We start from the raw sequence: 22,811 nt of genomic DNA, 5'->3' as shown, positions 1-22,811 counted from the left end.
GACTTCAGTTCAGTTCAATTCAGTTGCTCAGCTGTGTCCAGCTGTTTGTGACCCCATGGACTGCAGCACTGCCCAGCTTCCCTGTCCTTCACCAACTCCCGGAGCTTGTTCAAACTCATGTCCATCGAGTCGATGATGCCATCCAACCATCTCATCCTCTGCTGCCCTCTTTTCCTCCTGTCTTCAATCTTTCCCAGCATCAAGGTCTTTTCCAAAGTCAGTTCTTCCCATCAGGTGGCCAAAGAATTGGAGCTTCATCTTCAGCATCAGTCATTCCAATGAATATTCAGGACTGATTTCCTTTAGGATGGACTGGTTGATCACCTTGTAATCCAAGGGACTCTCAAAAGTCTTCTTCAGTACCACAGTTTGAAAGCATCCATCCTTCAGTGCTCAGCTTTCTTTACAATCCAACTCACACATCCATACATGACCACTGGAAAAACCATAACTTTTACTAGACAGACTTTTGTTGGCAAAGTAATGTCTCTGCTTTTTAATATGCTTTCTAGGTTGGTCATAGCTTTTCTTCCAAGGAGCAAGTGTTTTTTAATTTCATGGCTGCAATCATCACCTGCAGTGATTTTGGAGCCCCCAAAAAATAAAGTCCGTCTATTTGTTTCCTCATCTATTTGTCATGAAGTGATGCGACCAGATAGCTTCCCTGATAGCTCAGTTTGTAAAGAATCCGCCTGTGATGCAGGAGACTCCAGTTCGATTTTTGGGTCAGGAAGATCCCCTGGAGAAGGGATAGGCTACCCTTTCCAGTATTCTTGGGCTTCCCTTGTGACTCAGCTGGTAAAGACTCTTCCTGCAATGAGGGAGACCTGGGTTCGATCCCTGGGTTGGGAAGATCCCCTGGAGAAGGGAAAGGCTATCCACTCCAGTATTCAGGCCTGGAGAATTCCCTGGATGGAGGAACCTGGTAGGCTACAGTCCATGGGGTCACAAAGAGTCAGACATGACTGAGTGACTTGACTTTCTTTTCTTTCTTTCTTTGAAGCATAAAAGTTTGATGCATTTAATTTTGATGAAGCTCAATTAATCTATTTCTTTTGTTCCTTATGCTTTTGGCACGATGCACAAGAACATGCTCAGTCATTCAGTTGTGTCAGACTCTTTGCAACCCCATGAACTGTAGCCCACCAGCCTCCTCTATCCATGGGATTTCACAGGCAAGAATACTGGAGAGGATAGCTATTTCCTCCTCCTGGGGATCTTCCTGACCCAGAGATCGAACCCTGTCTCTCGTGTCTCCTGCATTGTAGGTGGGTTCTTTACCCTAATCTGAGCCATCAGAAAAGCCTTTATCAAATCATAGCACATGATGGTTTACTTCTGTGTTTTCTTCTGAGTCTTACAGTTTCAGCTCTGACATTGAGGTCATTGATACGTTTTGTGCTCACCTTCTGTGGTAGTTGGTAAAGAATCTGCCTGCAAAGCGGGAGACCTGGGTTTGATCCCTGGGTTGGGAAGATCCCCTGGAGAAGGGAAAGGCTATCCACTCCAGTATTCTGGCCTGGAGAATTCCATGGACTGTATAGTCCATGGGGTCACAAAGAGTAGGACACGACTGAGCGATTTTCACTTTTACTTTCTTTCTTTGTGGTCTGAGTTAAGGGTCCAACATCTTTCTTTTACACATGGTCTCCTGGTTGTCCAAGTACCGTTTGTTTAGAAGATTATTTGCTCCACATTGAATGGTTTTGGCACCCTTGTCAAAAAATCAATTTGTCCAGGACATATGGAACTATTTCTGGACTCTCAATTATACTCTGTTCATCTATTTATCTGTCCATGTAACACTGCATTGATTACTGTTTGCATGCAATAAATTTGAAATCAGGAAATGTGTGTTATCCCATTTGGTTGCTGTTCTTCAGGATTGTCCTTGCTATGCTGGGTCCCTTGCAATTTCACATGAACTTTAGAATCCGCTTGTCAGCTTCTAAAGAGAAGTCATCGGGGATTTGTGTGGGAATTTCTCTCAATCTATAGCTCAGCTTTGAGTGTTCTACTGAGTTAATATTAACTCTTCTGATTCTTCACCTCTTCCCTTTCCTTCCACAATGTTTTATAGTTTTCACAGTGCCAGTTTTACATCTCTTTGTTCAGTTAACTCCTAAATATTTTATTCATTTTGATTTTATGGGGAATTATTTTCTTTGAGCTATTTTCAGATTATTCACTGCAAGTGTATAAAACTCAAATGATTTTCATATGTTGGTGTCACACCCTAGTACCTCGCTGACATTGTTTATTCGTTCTACTAGCTTTCTCAGTGGATTCCCTATGGTTTTCTATATAAGATTATGTCATCTGCCAATAGAGAAGTTTTAACACTTACTAGTTTGGATCACTTTACCTCTTTTTCTTGCCCAGTTGTCTCAACTATAATCTACAGTACAGTGTTAAGCAGAAGCCGTGAGCCCAGATATTCATTTCACCTCATCATCTCAGGAGCAATGTATCCAGTCTTTCATCACTAATACTGATGCTAGCTTTTTTAAAATGGCAGATTATTCCACATTTCTTAAATAAATAAGCTGAATTATTAATCACTACCTCTTATCTCATTAAACTGCCATAAATGGAAATATAATAGTTAGTCACTCAGTCATGTCTGACTCTTTGCAACCCCCATGGACTGTAGCCCACAGTGACCCTCTGTCTATGGAATTCTCCAGGCAACAATACTGGAGTGGGTTGTCATTTCCTTCTCCAGGAGGTCTTCCTGACCCAGGGATTGAACCTGGGTCTCTAGTACTACAGGCATATTCTTTACTGTTTGAACCACCAGGGAAGCCTGGAAATATAATAAAGAGGGAACAAATTTAGAATTCTTAGAGTAAGATTAATCTTACTGAATAGAATGCATTACATCAAATTTCCATTTTTCTTAAAGGAATTAAAGTTGAGAATCTATTTCTGCTTCACAAACTTCTGCCAGCTTTTTAATAATTTTTATCATGGTTTAAGATTGCAATGGACATGCTTTGAAACTTAACAGATATGATTCTGACAATGGCTTATTTTTTGTTTTTTCTGGATTTTCTCTGGATTTTTTTCCTGTATTTGTATGGATGTGAGAGTTGGACTGTGAAGAAAGCTGATCGCCGAAGAATTGATGCTTTTGAATTGTGGTGTTGGAGAAGACTCTTGAGAGTCCCTTATACTGCAAGGAGATCCAACCAGTCCATTCTAAAGGAGATCAATCCTGGATGTTCATTGGAGGGACTGATGCTAAAGCTGAAACTGCAATACTTTGGCCACCTCATGCAACGAGTTGACTCACTGGAAAAGACTCTGATGCTGGGAAAGGTTGGGGGCGGGAGGAGAAGGGGACGACGGAGAATGAGATGGCTGGATGGCATCACCGACTCTGTGGACATGAGTTTGAGTGTACTCCGGGAGTTGGTGATGGACAGGGAGGCCTGGCGTGCTGTGATTCATGGGGTCGCGGAGAGTCGGACACGACTGAGCGACTGAACTGAACTGAACTGAACTGAACAAATAATTAACATTTATCATGTGATGACATTACATTATGGGATGAAGATAGAAGAACATCAAAGTTTTATTGTCAGGGAGCCATTGTTCCAGCAGAAGGCACTGTCCAAAATTTCCAATTCAAAATACAGTGTTAGTCACTCAGTTGTGTCACAAAGAGATGTGACCCTGTGGATTGTAAATTACCAGGCTCTTCTGTCCATGGGATTTCCCAGGCAAGAATACTGGAGTGGGTTGCCATTTTCTTCTCCAGAGGACCTTTCTGACCCAGGGATTGAACCCAGGTCTCTTGCATTGCAAGCATATTCTTTACTATTGGAGCCACCAAGGAAGCCCCAAAATACAGTAGAATAAGTCTAAATACTGTGTATGTGCAATGTCCTATGAAAGTAACTAAAATCATCTGGCAAGCTGGGATCAAAGTAAACGAGATTAATTTTTCAAGAGAGTATTTTAAAATGAATAAACTGTATTAATTTGAAAGACTGTAAAATTAGAGATAACTTTGAAATATACAATAGTTGCTAATCGAGAAATGAGAGCACTCCCTTCGATAGCTCAGCTGGTAGAGTGGAGGACTGTAGTATATCCCAGTACGGTCATCCTTCGTCACTGCTTTGATATCAGACTGGAGTGGGAGTTGATGTTTTACTAACACAACATTGTCAATCAATTATACCCCAATAAAAATTATTAAAAAAAGCTTTATATAGGGGAAAAGGAAATGAGTGTACTTCGAGCATCTGTGACTTTAGAGTTTCATGCTGAAGTTTCTATATGAATATCTTAATTTGTAAGTATATAACACAAGCGACTAGGCATGGGATATCTACATAGACTCTGTTCTTTGTGTTTTTTTTTTTTTTTTCTTTTATTTATCTTACCATCATTATCAAACAGTAGACCAATACAGAAGTAATCATTATAATAACAGCTTTGGGCCTTTGCCTGTCATCATTTTCATAACTCTGATATTAACCTATGTCTATGATGTAAGACAGGTTTCCCTGGTGGCTCAGTGGTAAAGGATCTGCCTGCCAAGCAGGAGATGCCAGGTACTCAGGTTTGATCCCTGCGTTGGGAAGACCCCTGGGAGAAGGGAATAGGTATGCTATCCAGTATTTTTGCCTAGGAAATCCCATGGACGAAGAGCCTGGAGGGCTACAGTCCAGGGGGTCACAGAGAGCTGGATACGACTTAGCCAGTAAACAACAACACATGATATGACACCATTTCTTCTTTTCAGTTATGGGAAAATCCCCACATCTAAACACTGTAACTCCTTCATTATTCAAATGCTGAAAAACAGTAATCTCCTAAGACTGACTCCAAGATCAACTCTGATCTAGTTTGATGTCAAACTTCCAAAAATTAGTTGCTCTTATGAGAGCTCAATATTTTCTACTTTCCCAGTGAAACTTTAAAATTTGGATGACTTTATAGTCACACTAATCCGAAATACTGACTTTACTACTGAGGTCATACATAACAGAAAAACTGCCTGAGCCTGAAGCACACTGGTATTTCCTAGTGATGTGTTAACTACCACCGGTTCTAGAGACTGACTTCAACAGCAGGCCATGAAAGTTTGCGGTGACGGCTGCATAGTGAAAACCCAGCAGCTTCACATTTATCTAAGTGCAATTCTTCTGTATCACTGATGTTGTAATGCAACCTCATATTTAGCTATTCGTCTTTTTAGTAAATGTGCTCCATTTGGAGCCTTATATATTAACACTTGGGGATAACAAAATTACATACAATTAGAATTAAAAATACATATAATATAATCCTATGAATGTCTTCCCCGATGGCTCAGATGGTAAAGGCTCTGCCTGTAATGTGGGAATTTGGGAAGATCCCCTGGAGAAGGGAATGGCAACCCACTCCGGTATTCTTGACTGGAAAATCCCATGGACAGAGGAGCCTGGCAGCTATAATTCATGGGGTTACAAAGAGTCAGACATGACTGAGAGACTAACACAATCCTATGAATATATATATTTAAGACTGAAATAAAGGTACCATAAATGACAGTAATGACCAATCATGAATTTATACTTGATTTTCGAGTTTCTTTCTATAATTTAAAAAGCAATTACAGATTCATTTTGATGTATGGCAGAAACCAACACAATATTGTAAAGCAATTAACCTCCAATTAAAAGTAAATAAATTAAAAGAAAAAAGCAATTATGGGGACTTTCCTGGTAGTCCAGTGATTAAGATTTCACATTCCAATGCAGGGGGTATGGGTTTGATCCCCGCTTGGGGATCTTAAGTTCCCACATGCCTTCTGGCCAAAAAATCAAAAACATAAAACCAAAGCAATATTGTAACAAATTCAATAAAGACTTAAAAAAAATGGTTTGCATAAGAAAAAAATCTTTAATAAAAATAGCAATTACATTGTGGTTAGATCTTAATAAGCTAATAGATTGTAACTCATTATAATTTCAACTTACATTTTTACCATAATTTGAAGCAGGATAACACAGTAATAAGCAACTAGGTTTTAGAGTTTGAGAACTCCGGTTTGGAGTCAAATGTACATCAATTGTGAGCAATGTTTACATTGAAAATGTTATAAGACATATTTAGGTCATGTCTAGAAGTTTTTGTGTGTGTGCACAACTTTCCCAAGGCCAGTCTTTCAGACCCCATGCCCCCTGTTTTCCTCTTTCCTCCTTTCAAAGCATCTGCTTTATGAGCTGTCATTCACTCCAAAGATTAAATGTCTGGCAGCTCTTCAGCTGTTCTCTCTCCCTGGAGGATTTCATTTCAACGCTATAACATCGTCAGTTACACTGATAAAAACTCTTCCATGTCTTTCAGGCTTTATTCAGCGGAAAAGATCCTTGTGTACATTTTCATTGTTAGTCTATCATGGTTTTTCTTTTTTAAAAAATTTATTTATTTTAATTGGAGGCTAACTACTTTACAATATTGTATTGGTTTTGCCATACATTGACATGAATCCACCCCGGGTGTACATATGTTCCCCATCTTGAACCCCCCTCCCACCTCCCTCCCCATCCCATCCCTCTGGGTCATCCCAGTGCACCAGCCTTGAGCATCCTGTATCATGCATTGAACCTAGACTGGTGATTCGTTTCACATATGATAATATACATGTTTCAGTGCCATTCTTCCAAATCATCTCACCCTCGCCCTCTCCCACGGTGTCCAAAAGACTGTTCTTTACATCCGTGTCTCTTTTGCTGTCTCGTATACATGACCCTTAGAAGCACACTAATGTGCTAATAGCTATACTAGTTTGCATTAGGCCGCTATCAAGATTTACAATTAAAATGAAAGTTGCTCAGTTGTATACGACTCTTTGCAACCCCATGGACTACACAGTCCATGGAATTCTCCAGGCCAGAATACTGTAGTGGGTAGCTGTTCCCTTCTCCAGGGGATTTTCCCAACCCAGGTATCAAACCCAGGCCTCCCGTATTGCAGGAAGAGCCTTTCTCAGCTGAACCACCAGGGAATTATTCAGTTATTCAAAACTGAATAATATACATTGATAGAAATAGAGTCACTGCAAGGAGGTAGGAAACAAACACATGGAGATGCAAGAGGGAAGTGGGGTGGGGTGAATTGGGAGGTTTGGATTGACAAATGCACACTATTGATACTACGGATAAAATAGGTAACTAATGCGAACCTACTGTAGAGCAGGGTGAACCCCACTCTGTTCCGTGGTGACTGAATGGGAAGGTAACTCGATAGACATGGAGAATATGTGTACATACGGCTGAGTCACTTTGCTGTAGAGCAGAAACTAGCACAACTTTAAAAAGCAACTATGTTGTTGTTCAGTTTTGAAGTTGTATAGGACTCTTTGCAACCCCATGGACTGCAGCCATTCAGGCTCCCCTGTCCATGGGATTTCCTAGGCAAGAATACTAGAGTGGGTTGCCATTTCCTTCTCCAGGGGATCTTACAAGATTAGGGATTGGAATCACGTCTCCTGCATTGGCAGGCAGGTTCTTTAGCACAGAGTCACCAGAGAAGCCCAATAGAAATTAATTGTTAAAAAGTGAAGCCCAATAAAACAAAACCGAATGACCATTTTGAAAGGTTATTTACTATCTGTTGATCCTGGTCATTCCTCTCTCAATATGCTGCTTATAATAAATTGTTATTTAATTTATTTTTTTCTTTTTTCAATCATGTTTAGACACATCCTAGGCTAGAGTAGCATTTGCTTCAAAGGACACACTTCCTGCCTCTCTGGTGACAGCACTTTCACGTGATTGGAGGGCACTAGTCCTTTAGCGTAACTTGCTTCAGAATTCACTTGTCAACTTGTTGAAAGAAAATAATTGACTTCATAAATAAATCATAATGAAAACATGAAAGGAAGCCAGTGCCTTCTCAGTTTTTCTTTTGAATGTGAATGTTCACAGTAGCTTCATCATAGCCCCAAACTGGAAGCAAACCAAATGTCCATGAACTGGTGAATAGGTCACAATCCATATGATAGGATTTTACTCAGTAATAAAGGGACAAACTACTGATATGTGCAACAACAGGGATTAATCTCAAAGACTCTGTGCTAAGTGAAAGATGCCAGACACAAAAAGCTATATGCTGCACGATTCTATTTGTAGAATATTCTGGAAAAGGCAAAAATTTAGGGACAAAAGTCAGATCACTGCTGGTTGAGGGCTAGAGGAAGGAGAGATTTCTTGCAAAGGGGACATGGGGAACTTTGGGAGTGACTGAAATGTTTGATGTCTCCATTTTAGTGATGGTTACCTGATCCTACATATTTGTCAACAACTCCCCCATTTTTAAGTATCCTTGAATCTCAGAAATTTTAGAAAAATTTTAGCACACTGTAGTATGGCTAACCTCAAACATCTCTGTGAATAAATTCTAGCGTTCGATAGCTCAGAGTTACAACAGCCAAATCACATTTTTCTATTTTATGTGAAATTAAATATCATCCTATCATATTCTCTGCACTATAGTTAAAATAAACTGGACACACATGATTATTTTCCCTAATAAACTCAAGAAGACTGTTGAGAGTCCCTTGGACTGCAAAGAGATCAAAATAGTCAATCCTAAAGGAAGTCAACCCTAAATATTCATTGGAAGGACTGATGTTGAAACTGAAGCTCCAATATTTTGCCCACCTGATATGTGAAGACCCTGCTCATTTTAACAGACCCTGATGCTGGGAAAGATTGAGGGCAGGAGGAGAAGGGGACGATAGAGGATGAGATGGTTGGATGGCATCACCAACTCAAAGGACATGAGTTTGAGCAAACTCTGAGAGGTAGTAAAGGACAGGGAAGCCTGGCATGCTGCAGTCCATGGGGTTGCAAAGAGTCAGAATAGTGACTAAACAGCAATAAAATAAACTCAAAGTTGACTCACAAAATTTAATTATATTTACAATTTATATTTTAAAATTGTAATTCACTTCATCTCTTTATATTTTATCTCCTTATGATATGAAAGGAAAAGGAAGGGAATCAGAGGGATAACCATCAGAAGAAAAAGAAATAACTGAATAGATCACAATAAACCTGGCACCAATTTTAAATATCTTAAATACTCACTTAGAGAAAAACAGCTAGGACCCTGTTAGTAAACTGGGTATGTAAAAATTCAAAATGACCATTGCTTGGTTCAGCATCACAGTCTAAGTCAAGATATTTAACTCTTCAGTCATTATTATGCAATACAAATTACTCAAAATATGTATATATGAAGAATCGACCTTTCTTGTATACATGGAGAATTGACCTTTCTTCTTATAGACAAAGTATTAATCAATACTGTGCCCAGTTCATCCAGGGGAGGGGGAGGTCCTTTCCCTCCATAAAATGGTCCCAGCTGTTAAAGAAGTACCCAGCCTCTCTCCATCCTCCCACATACCCCCTCTAGGAGAAAGAAAGTCACATGATCACTGAGTTAGAGTTATGGATGTTATGCTTGGATCAGCTTCTGCTTCAGTTTTCTGCATGGGAATCCACTGTGGTGCACAGATCAGACATCTCTTTCTGCCCCCGAGGCCCTAGGCTCTACAACTATCACCTGTGCTCAGTCATGTCCAGCTGTGTGTGGCCCCATGGACTGTAGTCCGCCAGGCTCCTCTGTTCAAGGGATTATTCAGGCAAGAATACTGGAGTTGGTGGCCATGCCCTCCTCCAGGGGAATCTTCCTGACCCAGGGATCAAACCCAGGTCTCTTGCATTGCAGGCAGATTCTTTACCACTGAGTCACCAGGGAAACTCACAATTGTCCTGGGGTTGTCAACAATGTCAGTGACTGGAAGGTTGAATGCACGACCTTCTGGAATTTGGTATTAGGAATCGCACTTGTCCCAGGTCTAAACCACACCCACCAATAAATCCAGTCAGTAATAAAGATAACAGTTTACTTGCAAACAATTTCTGGGACAGTCTCTCACTGGTTCTGAAATTATACAGGGAACACAGTTATGGTAGGAAGCCTGATACAAATGCAACACTGTTGAAAGCAATCACACAATTATATCATGACAAGAAGTTGTAAAAATTTCTCCAAGTTTTCTCAAGAGATGTGATCTCTCAGAATTTTCTCTTCAAATCCAGTATCTTGCTTGTTATAAAAGGCATGAAGCCAAAACCTCCTTATCTTGACACATAGGTTAAAGGAAAAGGAAACACAATTCAGAAGAGAGCTATGTATGGGTGTGTATGCTCAGTCACTCAGTTGTGTCTGAGTCTTTGCAATCCCATGGACTGTAGTCCACCAGGCCCCTCTGTCTATGTGATTCTCCAGGCAAGAATACTGAAGTGGGTTGCCATGCCCTCCTCCAGGGAATCTTCCTGACCTAGGGATCAAATCCATGTCTTCTGCATTGGGAGGTGAATTTTTTACTGCTAAGCCATCTGAGAAGCCTCAGAGTAGAATTACTTTAATTCAAAAATATCCCATCTACTCAGGCACATTGTAAGTGCACTATAATTAATGTGGGTGCATGTGGAATGTGTATCACGATATTTTCATCACATCAAGAAATGAAACCTTCCATCAATGATGCATTTACCTGAATTCTCTGCAAAGCTGACCTCAACTCTCCTATTATACCTCCTGACTCTTTTTATGTTCTCTGGTGGCTCAGATGGTAAAGAATCTGCCTGCAATGCAGGAGACCTGAGTTCAATCCCTGGGTCAGGAAGACTCCTGGAGAAAGGGCAACCCACCCCAGTATTCTTGCCTGGGAAATCAAATGGACAGAGGAGCCTGGTGGGCTACAGTACATGGGGTCACAAGGAGTCAGACAGGACTGAGCAACTAACACATTATGTATCCTAATCTAATGTACTTCCTCTTCCCTCACATGTAATTTCTTGTTACATATGCTAATTTTAGCATGGTTTGGAAGACTTGTGGAAACTGCTAACACATGCATTCATATCCAGGGAGTAATATCTGATTAAATATTCTTCAATTTTATCTTGCTAACAATTAACTCATGTATAAGTTTATGTTTTTATTTCCTACGCAGGTCATCCTTCCATGATTGCCTTTTTCCTTATTATAATATGTACTGTGCACTCTAAATCTATGTTTTAGAGTCAAAATAAGATGTTATATATCATGTAAAGTTGTGACATCCCAATGGGTTACTGAATAAAAAGGAAATGCACAATCAAAATACAGGTGGCAATATGGTTGCAAGGACCAGTGGAAGGGATAGTTAGGGAATTTGGGATGGACATGGACACACTGCTATATTTGAAATGGATAATCAGCAAGGACCTACTGTATCACATGGAACTCTGCTCAGTGTTATGTGGCAGTCTAGATGGGAGAGGCATTTGGGGGGAATGGGTACATGCATATGGCTGAGTCCCTCTACTATACACCTGAAAATGTCAATGTTAATCTGCTATACTCCAATATACAGCAGATTATACTGCTATATCACACAGGTGGAGAAAACCTAGAGTCTGTAAATAGAGGTGGAGAAAAACAAAAGTCTGTAAAATGAAGCCAGGCCAGCCAGTGACTGCATATATGCCATGCAGAAGCTCTCATAGTAAAGTTCTTATGGACATTGCATTAGATACAATGGGAAGATGCTCTAATGACAGAAGAAAATCAGGTTTCTCTCAGATTGATCCGAGGTACAGATCAAGAAGCAGCAGTTAGAACCAAACATGGGGAACACAGACAACTGACAAAGAATTAATCTCTAAAATATACAAGCAGCTCCTTCAGCTCAATTCCAGAAAAATAAACGACCCAATCAAAAACTGGGCCAAAGAACTAAACAGACATTTCTCCAAAGAAGACATAAAGATGGCTAACAAACACATGAAAAAATGTTCAACATCCCTCATAATCAGAGAAATGCAAATCAAAACCACAATGAGATACCATTTCACACCAGTCAGAATGGCTGCTATCCAAAAGTCTACCTGCAATAAATGCTGGAGAGGGTGTGGAGAGAGGGGAACCCTCTTACACTGTTGTTGGGAATGCAAACTAGTAGAGCCACTATGGAGAACTGTGGAGATTCCTCAAAAAACTGGAAATAGAACTGCCATATGATCCAGCAATCGCACTCCTGGGCATACACACCGAGGAAACCAGAATTGAAAGAGACACATGTACTCCAGTGTTCATTGCGGCACTGTTTATAATAGCCAGGACATGGAAGCAACCTAGATGTCCATCCACAGACGAATGGATAAGAAAGCTGTGGTACATATACACAATGGAGTATTACTCAGCCATTAAAAAGAATGCATTTGAATCAGTTCTAATGAGGTGGATGAAACTAGAGTCTATTATACAGAGTGAAGTAAGCCAGAAAAAAAAAAACACCAATACTGTATACTAACACATATATATGGACATATATATGGAATTTAGAAAGATGGAAATGATAACCCTGTATATGAGACAGGAAAAGAGACATAGGTGTATAGAACAGTCTTTGGGACTCTGTGGGAGAGGGTGAGGGTGGGATGATTTGGGAGAATGGCATTGAAACATGTACATTATCATATGTGAAATGAATCACCAGTTCAGGGTCGATGCATGTTACAGGATGCTCGGGGCTGGTGTGCGGGGATGACCCAGAGGGAGGATAAGGGGAGGAGGGAGGTGGGAGAGGGGTTCAGGAAGGGGAACTCATGTACACCCAGGGTGGATTCATGTCAATGTATGGCAAAACCAACCAATATAATATTGTAAAATTTAAAAAAAATAAATAAAAAATAAAGTTCTAAAAAAAATAAAATAAAAATTTTACCAAAAATTAAATAAATAAATAAATTGGAAAAGGAGTACATCAAGGCTTATTGTCACCTTGTTTATTTAACTTATATGTTGGGTACATCATGTGAAATGCCAGGCTGGATGATGCACAAGCTGGAATCAAGATTGCTGGGAGAAATATCAATAACCTCAGGTATGCAGATGACACCACCCTTATGGCAGAAAATGAAGAAGAACTAAAGAGCCTCTTGATGAAACTGAAAGAGGAGAGTGAAAAAGCTGGCTTAACATTCAAAAAACGAAGATCATGTCATCTGGTTCAATCACTTTATGGAAAATAGATGGGGAAACAATGGAAACAGACACAGACTTTATTTTGGGGGCTCCAAATTCACTGCAGATGTTGACTACAGCCGTGAAATTAAAAGATGCTTGCTTCTTGGAAGAAAAGCTATAATAAACCTAGACAGCATATTAAAAAGCAGAGACATTACTTTGCCAACAAAGGTCCATCTAGTCAAAGCTATGGTTTTTCCAGTAGTCATGTATGGATGTGAGAGTTGGATCATGAAGAAAGTTGAGTGCCAAAGAATTGATGCTTTTGAACTGTGGTGTTGCAGAAGACTCTTGAGAGTCCCTTGGACTGCACGGAGAGCCAACCAGTCCATCCTAAAGGAAATCAGTCCTGAATATTCATTAGAAGGACTGATGCTGAAGCTAAAGCTCCAATACTTTGGCCACTTGATGCAAAGAACTGACTCACTGGAAAAGACCCTGATGCTGAAAAAGATTGAAGATGGGAGGAGAAGTGGATGATAGAAGCTGAGATGGTTGGATGACATCACTGACTCGATGGACATGAGTTTGAGCAAGCTCCAGGAGTTGGTGATGGACAGGGAGCCTGGCATGCTGCAGTCCATGGGGTCGCAAAGAGTCGGACATGACTGAGTGACTGAACTAAACTGATTACAGGCTCAATGAAACAGTGAAGTAAAAGATGCTCAGTTTTATGCTAGGGAAGAAGTAAATAACAGTACAAATAAAAGTGCTGTCTGGATTGGGATTTCTGTTATACTTCACATTCTAAGTAGTTCTAGTCCCCACACTAGACTAGATTTGTGCACTACGCATGTCATAATACCTAGAATTATGCCATTTTTGAGAACATGAGCAGGCATAGAGCACAAGCATATGCACAGAGAGTGATCCACAGTGTAGAACAGGGGATCAAGAACCACAATGATGCGTTTTGGAATGAAGATCTAGTTCAAGAAAATTGCAAGACAGTATTCCCTGATATTTTGCATTGCAAAATCCTAAGATCCACAAAAAATAAACTCTGAGTAGTTGGATAAACTCGGCCAGTAGTTGGAATTGGTTGACTGCAAATGCGGTTTCTTAGACTTGTTACATTTGACTAGAAAAGTCATACATATTCTGCATTCTCTTCCATAGATTCTGTCCACACAAACAAGCTATGGTCCATTACCTATAGCTTTTTTACATTGAAAACTCTGAAATCTGTGTCCAGCTGCTTTTACATTTTCAAGGATAGAGTTGCGTTGCATGCTCTTGTAGTTATCTGTGCCTGTATTTTGAGAAGCATAGCCAAGGTCAAAAGCATAGGGCTGTAAACAGTGGGATCCCTGTAAGACTTTGGTTTCCGGATTCCAGCAGGTGGTACTTTGACAAAACCAGAGGCAGCCTCTCACCTCCCTTCCTGCCCAGGCGAGAGTCAGGCACATGAGTGAGCAAGGAACTGAGCACTCCCGGCATCTCAGTCTTAATGTTTGCCAGGCATGCTTCTGCCATCTTCTGTTAAGACTGTTTGCTTTCCCTTTTGGTTATTATTTTACTAGGTCACTGTCCTATTAGACATTCAAGCCTCAGGGAATAAGAATACTGTCACACACCATGTTTTAGCTACATTCTTCATCCCTAATATTTAAAAAATACCCTCCAATACTGTAAACTTAGTAGTTCTGATAAAATTTTCAAAATGTCTTGCTTTCCATTTTTCCATTTTCTTTTCCATTATTGCCTAGGAATGTCTCTTTTCAAAAGGTAGTAGTCACCCTAAAAATACAGTCTATGCAAAGAATGAGAATATCAACCTTCTTTTGACTTCAGTGATTTTCTACACTGTTTCCATCTGCAAATCTTTCCACTTGAATAAACATAAAAAGATTGGAAGTGTGGGGGCGGGGGAGGAGGTGGATGGAAATTATACTCTGAGGATATTATGCCAACAATGCAATTTAATGCATCTTTGATGGTGTGCAATTAGGTATTAAAATTTCTCATATCTAGAAACATTCTTGGTCAGTAGAAATTACCATAGATGATTTCAGGTGACAAGGGAATAATTTTGCTAGAGAGAAGGCCTAGACAATACATAAAGCATTCAGTTTAGGGGAAAATTAATTTTTTCATCACATGAATCCTTTGGTTAACCATATTAGAAAATTCAAATTCACATAAACCTGAAGGAGAAAACTGTTAAGTTTTTATATGCTAAAATAAAATCTATAAAGACACAATATAGCAAAGCAACTAAGAAACGGTTGGCCAAACCAGAATTCACTGATTTTTTTGTTCCTAAAGGGCTAACTGCTTTTGCACAAAGCTTTATTTAATGTATGCTACTGGTTTAATTTAGAGTCCTAGTCCTAAGTATGCCCTTAATCTTCTCTGATTTTCTTTCTTTCACACCAGTGTTTCTAAAGGAAGATGCAATGCTGAGGTCAATATATTAGTTGAATAGATTTATCAAGTATGCAGGACAACACCACTGCTCCAAATTCTGATCACGTTCATGTTCTTGGCATACTTTTGGCATGGCATATGCTAAAAAGAAAATTGTAACAGACTAGAAAAAAGGTCGGAGAAGGCAATGGCACCCCACTCCAGTACTCTTGCCTGGAAAATCCCATGGATGGAGGAGCCTGGTAGGCTGCAGTCCATGGGGTCACAAAGAGTCGGACACGACTGAGAGGCTTCACTTTCACTTTTCACTTTCATGCATTGGGGAAGGAAATGGCAACCCACTCCAGTGTTCTTGCCTGGAGAATCCCAGGGATGGAGGAGCCTGGTGGGCTGCTGTCTATGGGGTCGCACAGAGTCGGACACGACTGAAGCGACTTAGCAGCAGCAGCAGAAAAAAGGTACACTAGGCAAGGTCAGGATTAGCCAAGGGTGGACAGAGAGAAGGCTTTCCTTCAACTGTAGGTAATAGTCTTCTTGTTTCCATTCAGACTCTAATATTTAGCTTCAATTCAGTAAAAGCTAAATACACTGTCAACTGACAAGCCACAAGCAATTCCTAAGTGATGGGAGTAACCAACCATTCCCTTGAGATGATGGATGTGTTCACTTCAGGCATTTTCTATAGAAAATGTAACAATAATGGCACTGATAACGGCTGACATGAGAATGCAGTCAGTCCAAGGCATGCACAGCAGACAGCTCTAACAGCACTAATCACTAAGAAAAACGTGCGCTTCATAATCTATGTGATCAAAGGCAAAGGTACAGATGTCATCTGAAAGCATTTCAATTTAAATGGAGATCATACCACCAACTCAGTAATGAACGTGGCTATTTAGCTTCTGAGCATCAAGAATTAATCTTTTGGAATTTTAGAGGTTATTTCAGGTTCAATAAAATACCTAAGATTATGTAGGTTGTCTGTTTTATATATAGTAATGTATATAGCACCAACTCCTAATTTATCCCTCCACACCCTTCCCTTTTGGTAACTACAAGTTTCATTAAGAAAAAGAATCTGAAAAATAGTATACAGATAGACAGATGTATATGTATCGATGTATAGCAAAGTAATCCGTCATACACATATGCTATACATCTGAAGCTAAACGTGTCTATACAGACCGTTTGTTGTTCAGTCGCTGAGTCTTGTCTGACTCTTTTCAGAACCCATGGACTGCAGCACGTTAGGCTTCCCTGTCCTTCCCTGTCTCCTGGAGTTTGCTCATACTCAATTCCATTGAGTCGATGATGTCACAGCAAAGTAATTCAGTCATATATACATCTGAAGCTAACACAACATTGTAAATTATCCATACCTCAATAAAACCCCCAAACCCAGAAGTATATATACAATAATAGAATATAAATGGCTTCTGTAAAATTAATAGGGTAAGGCTTTTAACTGCATAGCTCACCATTATATACATGAAATACAGTGAACCAAAAGAGACAAGGGAAACCACCCTGCACACAGGCGAGTGGACACTCACTTGGCATGCCGGATATCAGGCAGGGACCTCTCTAGAGCAATGTTGTTGCTGACGAAAATATTGAAACCATTTTCCCTGTACGCTGAGTCATCGTGGTCCTCCTCAGTGAGGGGATAAGGTTTCCCATGCTCACCTTTCCCTATCAGGAGAAAAGAAAAAGGGCTTAGTGTCTGCCAAAAAACCATTTCCACTTCGAGAACAGACAATAGGATGTGAATGTGCTTCTTTAGTCTCTCTTGTTATTACGCTCCAGAGAACGCTCCAGCAGCAAGATTTTATCAAATCATTATTTTATTTCATTTAGAGACAGGAAACATATTTACAATAAAAAGTAAGCATCACAGAAGTAAAAAGTACAGTCTCACCTCTCAGCAAAAACCACAGCTAAGAGCTTAAACATTTCTATACAGATATATATACTGATAATATAAATACTGCCTTATAATTTGATTTTATCAAACATAATTCAATAAAAAAGGCATTACTTAATTTACTTCTGATGGTTGATATTATGCCATGGCCTTCCAATTTATACTAATTGGTCAAAATATATTTCTAGGTTATTTTCAACTTTCTGTATTGTAAATAATGTTAAAAAACATATTTGCTTGCTTAAGATTCCTAGGTATGTATACTTGGAAGAGGGGGGATGATTCCTGCAAATAAAGTTGCCAGAATATCTTTAGAGTTAGTAGATAGCTTTCTAACATCCCCAGAAGCATTATATAATATTTTGAAATTTTCTGGTAAAAATATAGATTATTCAAACTTTAATTTCCCTTCTATTGAGTTATAGAAAAATTAATTTACATATATTCATCATCTGTATTTCTTACATTTTGTAACAGATTTTCAGAAATTTTACAAGACAATCTGCATTTAAGAGCAATTTACATATTATGTTTGTGAAAGCTTCTTTAAGAACCCATTTTTCAAATATTTTCTAGGTTTATTTCATTTAAATCTAAGGCTTCTGTTTTCTGGTTCAGCCTGGAAGGAGCTTGGAAAGTTCCTTTCTGTCCTAACAGCAGATAAAAAGCTGAACAGACTCCATAGCCCTTCTTGGATGCAGAAGAGAGGAGTAGACACAGGACTGGAGAGACAGATGGGGGAACAGGAGCCCAGGCTTACCAGAGCAAGAATTCATGGGCAGAAATGCCAGGAACCAGTTGTCCAGGGTAGGAGATCTGAACTGTAATTGACAAATTGCTGGAGGCTCAGGGCAGGCAAGCCTGAGAGGTAAAAGGTCTCCAAGGATTCAGTCATAGAGAGGCTCCAATTTTATTGTGACATTTATAATTTATTGTGACTCTCCAGGAGCTCAACAAAGCTCCCAGAGTAGATACCAGAGAAAAATTCTCTTGTTTTCTTGGCAGGAGGTGGATAGAAGAAACTGTTCTGAAATACACCTGGTTCTTCCCATCAAGGCCTGCCCTCTGGGGAACCTAGTTAACCAGAGCCCACCTGCTCAGGTGTATCCTGTTGAGCTTAATGGACCTAAGAGAAGGGAATTCCTGATTTGAGCCCATGGTAACCATCCTCCCCAACCAAAGTGGGGAGGAAAATCCTGAATGCCCTCCCATATACCTCTACATCACATCATTAAAAGCCTGTTTATAGCAGTTTCTTTTACCAAGTACATCACATTCAGTTTTCAAGGAAAAAAAAAATCACAGGGCATGCCATAAAGGTAAAAACATCACAATTTGAAGAAAGTAAGCATCAGAATTGAGGTTCTAAATGTAAGAAGACTGAAATGGTTTGACATTCCCTATTCCAGTGGACCATGTTTCATCAAACAGGAGATGGCAAGAGTGAACATAGACATTCTAGGAATCAGTGAACTAAAATGGACTGGAATGGGTAAATTTAACTCAGATGACTATTTTATCTACTACTGTGGGCAGGAATCCCTTAGAAGAAATGGAGTAGCCATCATGGTCAACAAAAGAGTCCAAAATGCAGTACTTGGATGCAATCTTAAAAACGACAGAATGATTTCTGTTTGTTTCCAAGGCAAACCATTCAGTATTACAGTAATCCAGGCCTATGTCCCAACCAGTAACGCTGAAGAAGCTGAAGTTGAACGGTTCTATGAAGACATACAAGACCTTTTAGAACTAACACCCAAAAAAGATGTCCTTTTCATTATAGGGGACTGGAATGCAAAAGTAGGAAGTCAAGAAACACCTGGAGTAACAGGCAAATATGGCCTTGGAGCATGGAATGAAGCAGGGCAAAAGGCTAATAGAGTTTTGTCAAGAGAACGCACTGGTCATAGAAAACAACCTCTTCCAACAACACAAGAGAAGACTCTACACATGTACATCACCAGATAGTCAACACCGAAATCAGATTGATTATATTCTTTGCAGCCAAAGATGGAGAAGCTTGTATACAGTTAGCAAAAACAAGACAAGGAGCTGACTGTGGCTCAGATCATGAACTCCTTACTGTGAAATTCAGACTTAAATTGAAGAAAGTAGGGAAAACCACTAGACCATTCAGATATGACCTAAATCAAATCCCTTATTATACAGTGGAAGTGAGAAATAAATTTAATGGACTAGATCTGATAGATAGAGTGCCTGATGAACTCTGGATGGAGGTTTGTGACATTGTACAGGAGACAGGGAGCAAGACCATCCCCATGGAAAAGAAATGCAAAAAAGCAAAATGGCTGTCTGAGGAGGCCTTACAAATAGCTGTGAAAACAAGAGAAGCGAGAACAAAAGGAAAAAAGGAAAGATATAAGCATCTGAATGCACAGTTCCAAAGAATAGCAAGGAGAGATAAGAAAACCTTCCTCAGCGATCAATGCAAAGAAATATAGGAAAACAACAGAATAGGAAAGAAAAGAGATCTCTTCAAGAAAATTAGAGATTCCAAGGGAACATTTCATGCAAAGATGGGCTCAATAAAGGACAGAAATGGTATGGACCTAACAGAAGCAGAAGATATTAAGAAGAGGTGGCAGGAATACACAAAAGAACTGTACAAAAAAGATCTTCACGACCAAGATAGTCACGATAACATGATCACTGACCTAGAGCCAGACATCTTGGAATGTGAAGTCAAGTGGGCCTTAGAAAGCATCACTACGAACAAAGCTAGTGGAGGTGATGGAATTCCAGTTGAGCTATTTCAAATCCTGAACGATGCTGTGAAAGTGCTGCACTCAATATGCCAGCAAATTTGGAAAACTCAGCAGTGGCCACAGGACTGGAAAAGGTCAGTCTTCATTCCAATCCCAAAGAAAGGCAATGCCAAAGAGTGCTCAAACTACCGCACAATTGCACTCATCTCACATGCTAGTAAAGTCATGCTCAAAATTCTCCAAGCCAGGCTTCAGCAATATGTGAACCGTGAACTCCTAGATGTTTAAGCAGGTTTTAGAAAAGGCAGAGGCACCAGAGATCAAATTGCCAACATCCGCTGGAACATGGAGAAAGCAAGAGAGTTCCAGAAAAACATCTATTTCTGCTTCATTGACTATGCCAAAGCCTTTGACTGTGTGGATCACAATAAACTGTGGAACATTCTGAAAGAGATGGGAATACCAGATCACCTGACCTGCCTCTTGAGAAACCTGTATGCAGGTCAGGAAGAAACAGTCAGAACTGTACATGGAACAACAGACTGGTTCCAAATAGGAAAAGGAGTACGTCAACGCTGTATATTGTCACCTTGTTTATTTAACTTCTATGCAGAGCACATCATGAGGAACGCTGGGCTGGAAGAAGCACAAGCTGGAATCAAGATTGCTGGCAGAAATATCAATAACCTCAGATATGCAGATGACACTACCCTTATGGCAGAAAGTGAAGAGGAACTCAAAGCCTCTTGATGAAAGTGAAAGAGGAGAGTGAAAAGGTTGGCTTGAAGCTCAACATTCAGAAAACAAAGATCATGGCATCTGGTTCCATCACTTTATGGGAAATAGATGGAAGAACAGTGGAAACAGTGTCAGACTTTATTTTTTGGGGCTCCAAAATCACTGCGGATGCTGATTGCAGCCATGAAATTAAAAGACGCTTACTCCTTGGAACGAAAGTTATGACCAACCTTGATAGTATATTAAAGAGCAGAGACATTACTTTGCCAACAAAGGTCCGTCTAGTCAAGGCTATGGTTTTTCCCGTGGTCATGTATGGATGTGAGAGTTGGGCTGTGAAGAAAGCTGATTGCCAAAGAATTGATGCTTTTGAATTGTGGTGTTGGAGAAGACTCTTGAGAGTCCCTTGGACTGCAAGGAGATCCAACAAGTCCATTCTAAAGGAGATCATTCCTGGGTGTTCATTGGAAGGACTGATGCTAAAGCTGAAACTCCAATACTTTGGCCACCTCATGTGACGAGTTGACTCACTGGAAAAGACTCTGATGTTGCAAGGGATTGGGGGTGGAAGGATACAGGGACGACAGAGAATGAGATGGCTGGATGGCATCACTGACTCTGTGGACATGAGTTTGAGTGAACTCCGGGAGTTGGTGATGGACAGGGAGGCCTGGCATGCTGTGATTCATGGGGTCGCGGAGAGTCGGACACAACTGAGCGACTGAACTGAACTGAACTCATGTTTCATCAGAGATCAAAACAGTCAATCCTAAAGGAAAGAACCCTGAATATTCATTGGAAAGACTGATGCTGAAGCCAAAGCTCCAATACTTTAGCCACCTGATGGGAAGAGATGACTCATTAGAAAAGACACTGATGCTAGGAAAGATTGTAGGCAGGAGGAGAAGGAGGCAGCAGAGGATGAGATGGTTGGGTGGCATCACCGACTCAATGGTTATGAATTTGAGCAAGCTCCAGGAGACAATGGAGGACATGGAAGCCTGGAGTGCTGTGCAGTCCATGGGGTTGCAAAGAGTCGGACACGACTCAGTGATTGAACAACAACGATCATCAGAATTGGCAAGAATTGTGGAATGATGAGGCCAGGAACTGAAAACAACTATGATTAATATGCTAAGGATCTAATGAATAAAGTAGACAGCATGCAAGAACAGATGGGCCATATAAACAGAGAGCTAGGAATTCTGTGAAAGGACAAAATATAGACACTAGTGATAAAAAAAATTCTTAACAGAAATGAAGAATGCTTTTGATGGATTCCTAGTAAACTGAGTACAGCTGAGAAAAGATCCTTCAAGCCAGAGGATTTAACGATAGAAACATCCACAGAGCAAACAGAACTGAAACTTAAGGAATAGAATATCCAAATACTGTGGATTACTAAAAAAGGTTTAACATATACCTAATGGGAGGGCTTCCCAAGTGGCTCAGTGGTAAAGAACACGCCTGTTCATGCAGGAGACATGGGGGATGCAGGTTTGATCCCTGGGTTGGCAAGATTCCTTGGAGGAAGAAATGACAACCCACTCCAGTATTCTTGCCTGGAGAATCCCATGGACAGAGGAACCTGGCGGGCTACAGGTCGCAAAGAGTCGGACATGACTGAGCGACTGACTATGCACCTGTGCACATTCAATGCGAACAGAAGGAGAAGAGAGAGAACAAATATCTGATGATATCTGAAAAAGCAATGACAGAGAATTTCCCCAAATGAACATCAGACTCCAAACCACAGATCCCTGAAGATCAGGGTACACCTTGCAGGCCAGTTACCAAAACACTGCACTGAAGCATATCATTTTCAAAATAAAGAAAATCAGAGATAAAGAAAAAACCTTGAAAGAAAACAAGAGGAACACCTTCTTACCTACAGAGGAACAAAACTAAAATTTTATCCAACTTCTCTCCAGAAGTCACAGAAGCAAGAAGAGAGTGGAGTGAAATAT

General features: G+C 40.1%; 1 protein-coding gene across 1 annotated transcript in view; it reads right to left on the bottom strand.

The window, feature by feature from the left end:
* The window catches only part of GALNTL6 (polypeptide N-acetylgalactosaminyltransferase like 6), a 1,544,427-nt gene that overhangs the window by 887,544 nt on the left and 634,072 nt on the right, over positions 1-22,811 (bottom strand). The window contains exon 3 of the mRNA XM_055428017.1: positions 17,010-17,148. Coding sequence (XP_055283992.1) covers positions 17,010-17,148 — 139 coding nt within the window. The remainder of the gene's footprint in view (positions 1-17,009; positions 17,149-22,811) is intronic.

The sequence above is a fragment of the Moschus berezovskii genome, chromosome 7 (genome assembly GCF_049115385.1).
Source record: "Moschus berezovskii isolate FMDL1 chromosome 7, NW_MosBer_1.0, whole genome shotgun sequence".
Classification (NCBI taxonomy): Eukaryota; Metazoa; Chordata; class Mammalia; order Artiodactyla; family Moschidae; genus Moschus; species Moschus berezovskii.
This window is presented reverse-complemented; position numbering and strand designations above follow the sequence as displayed.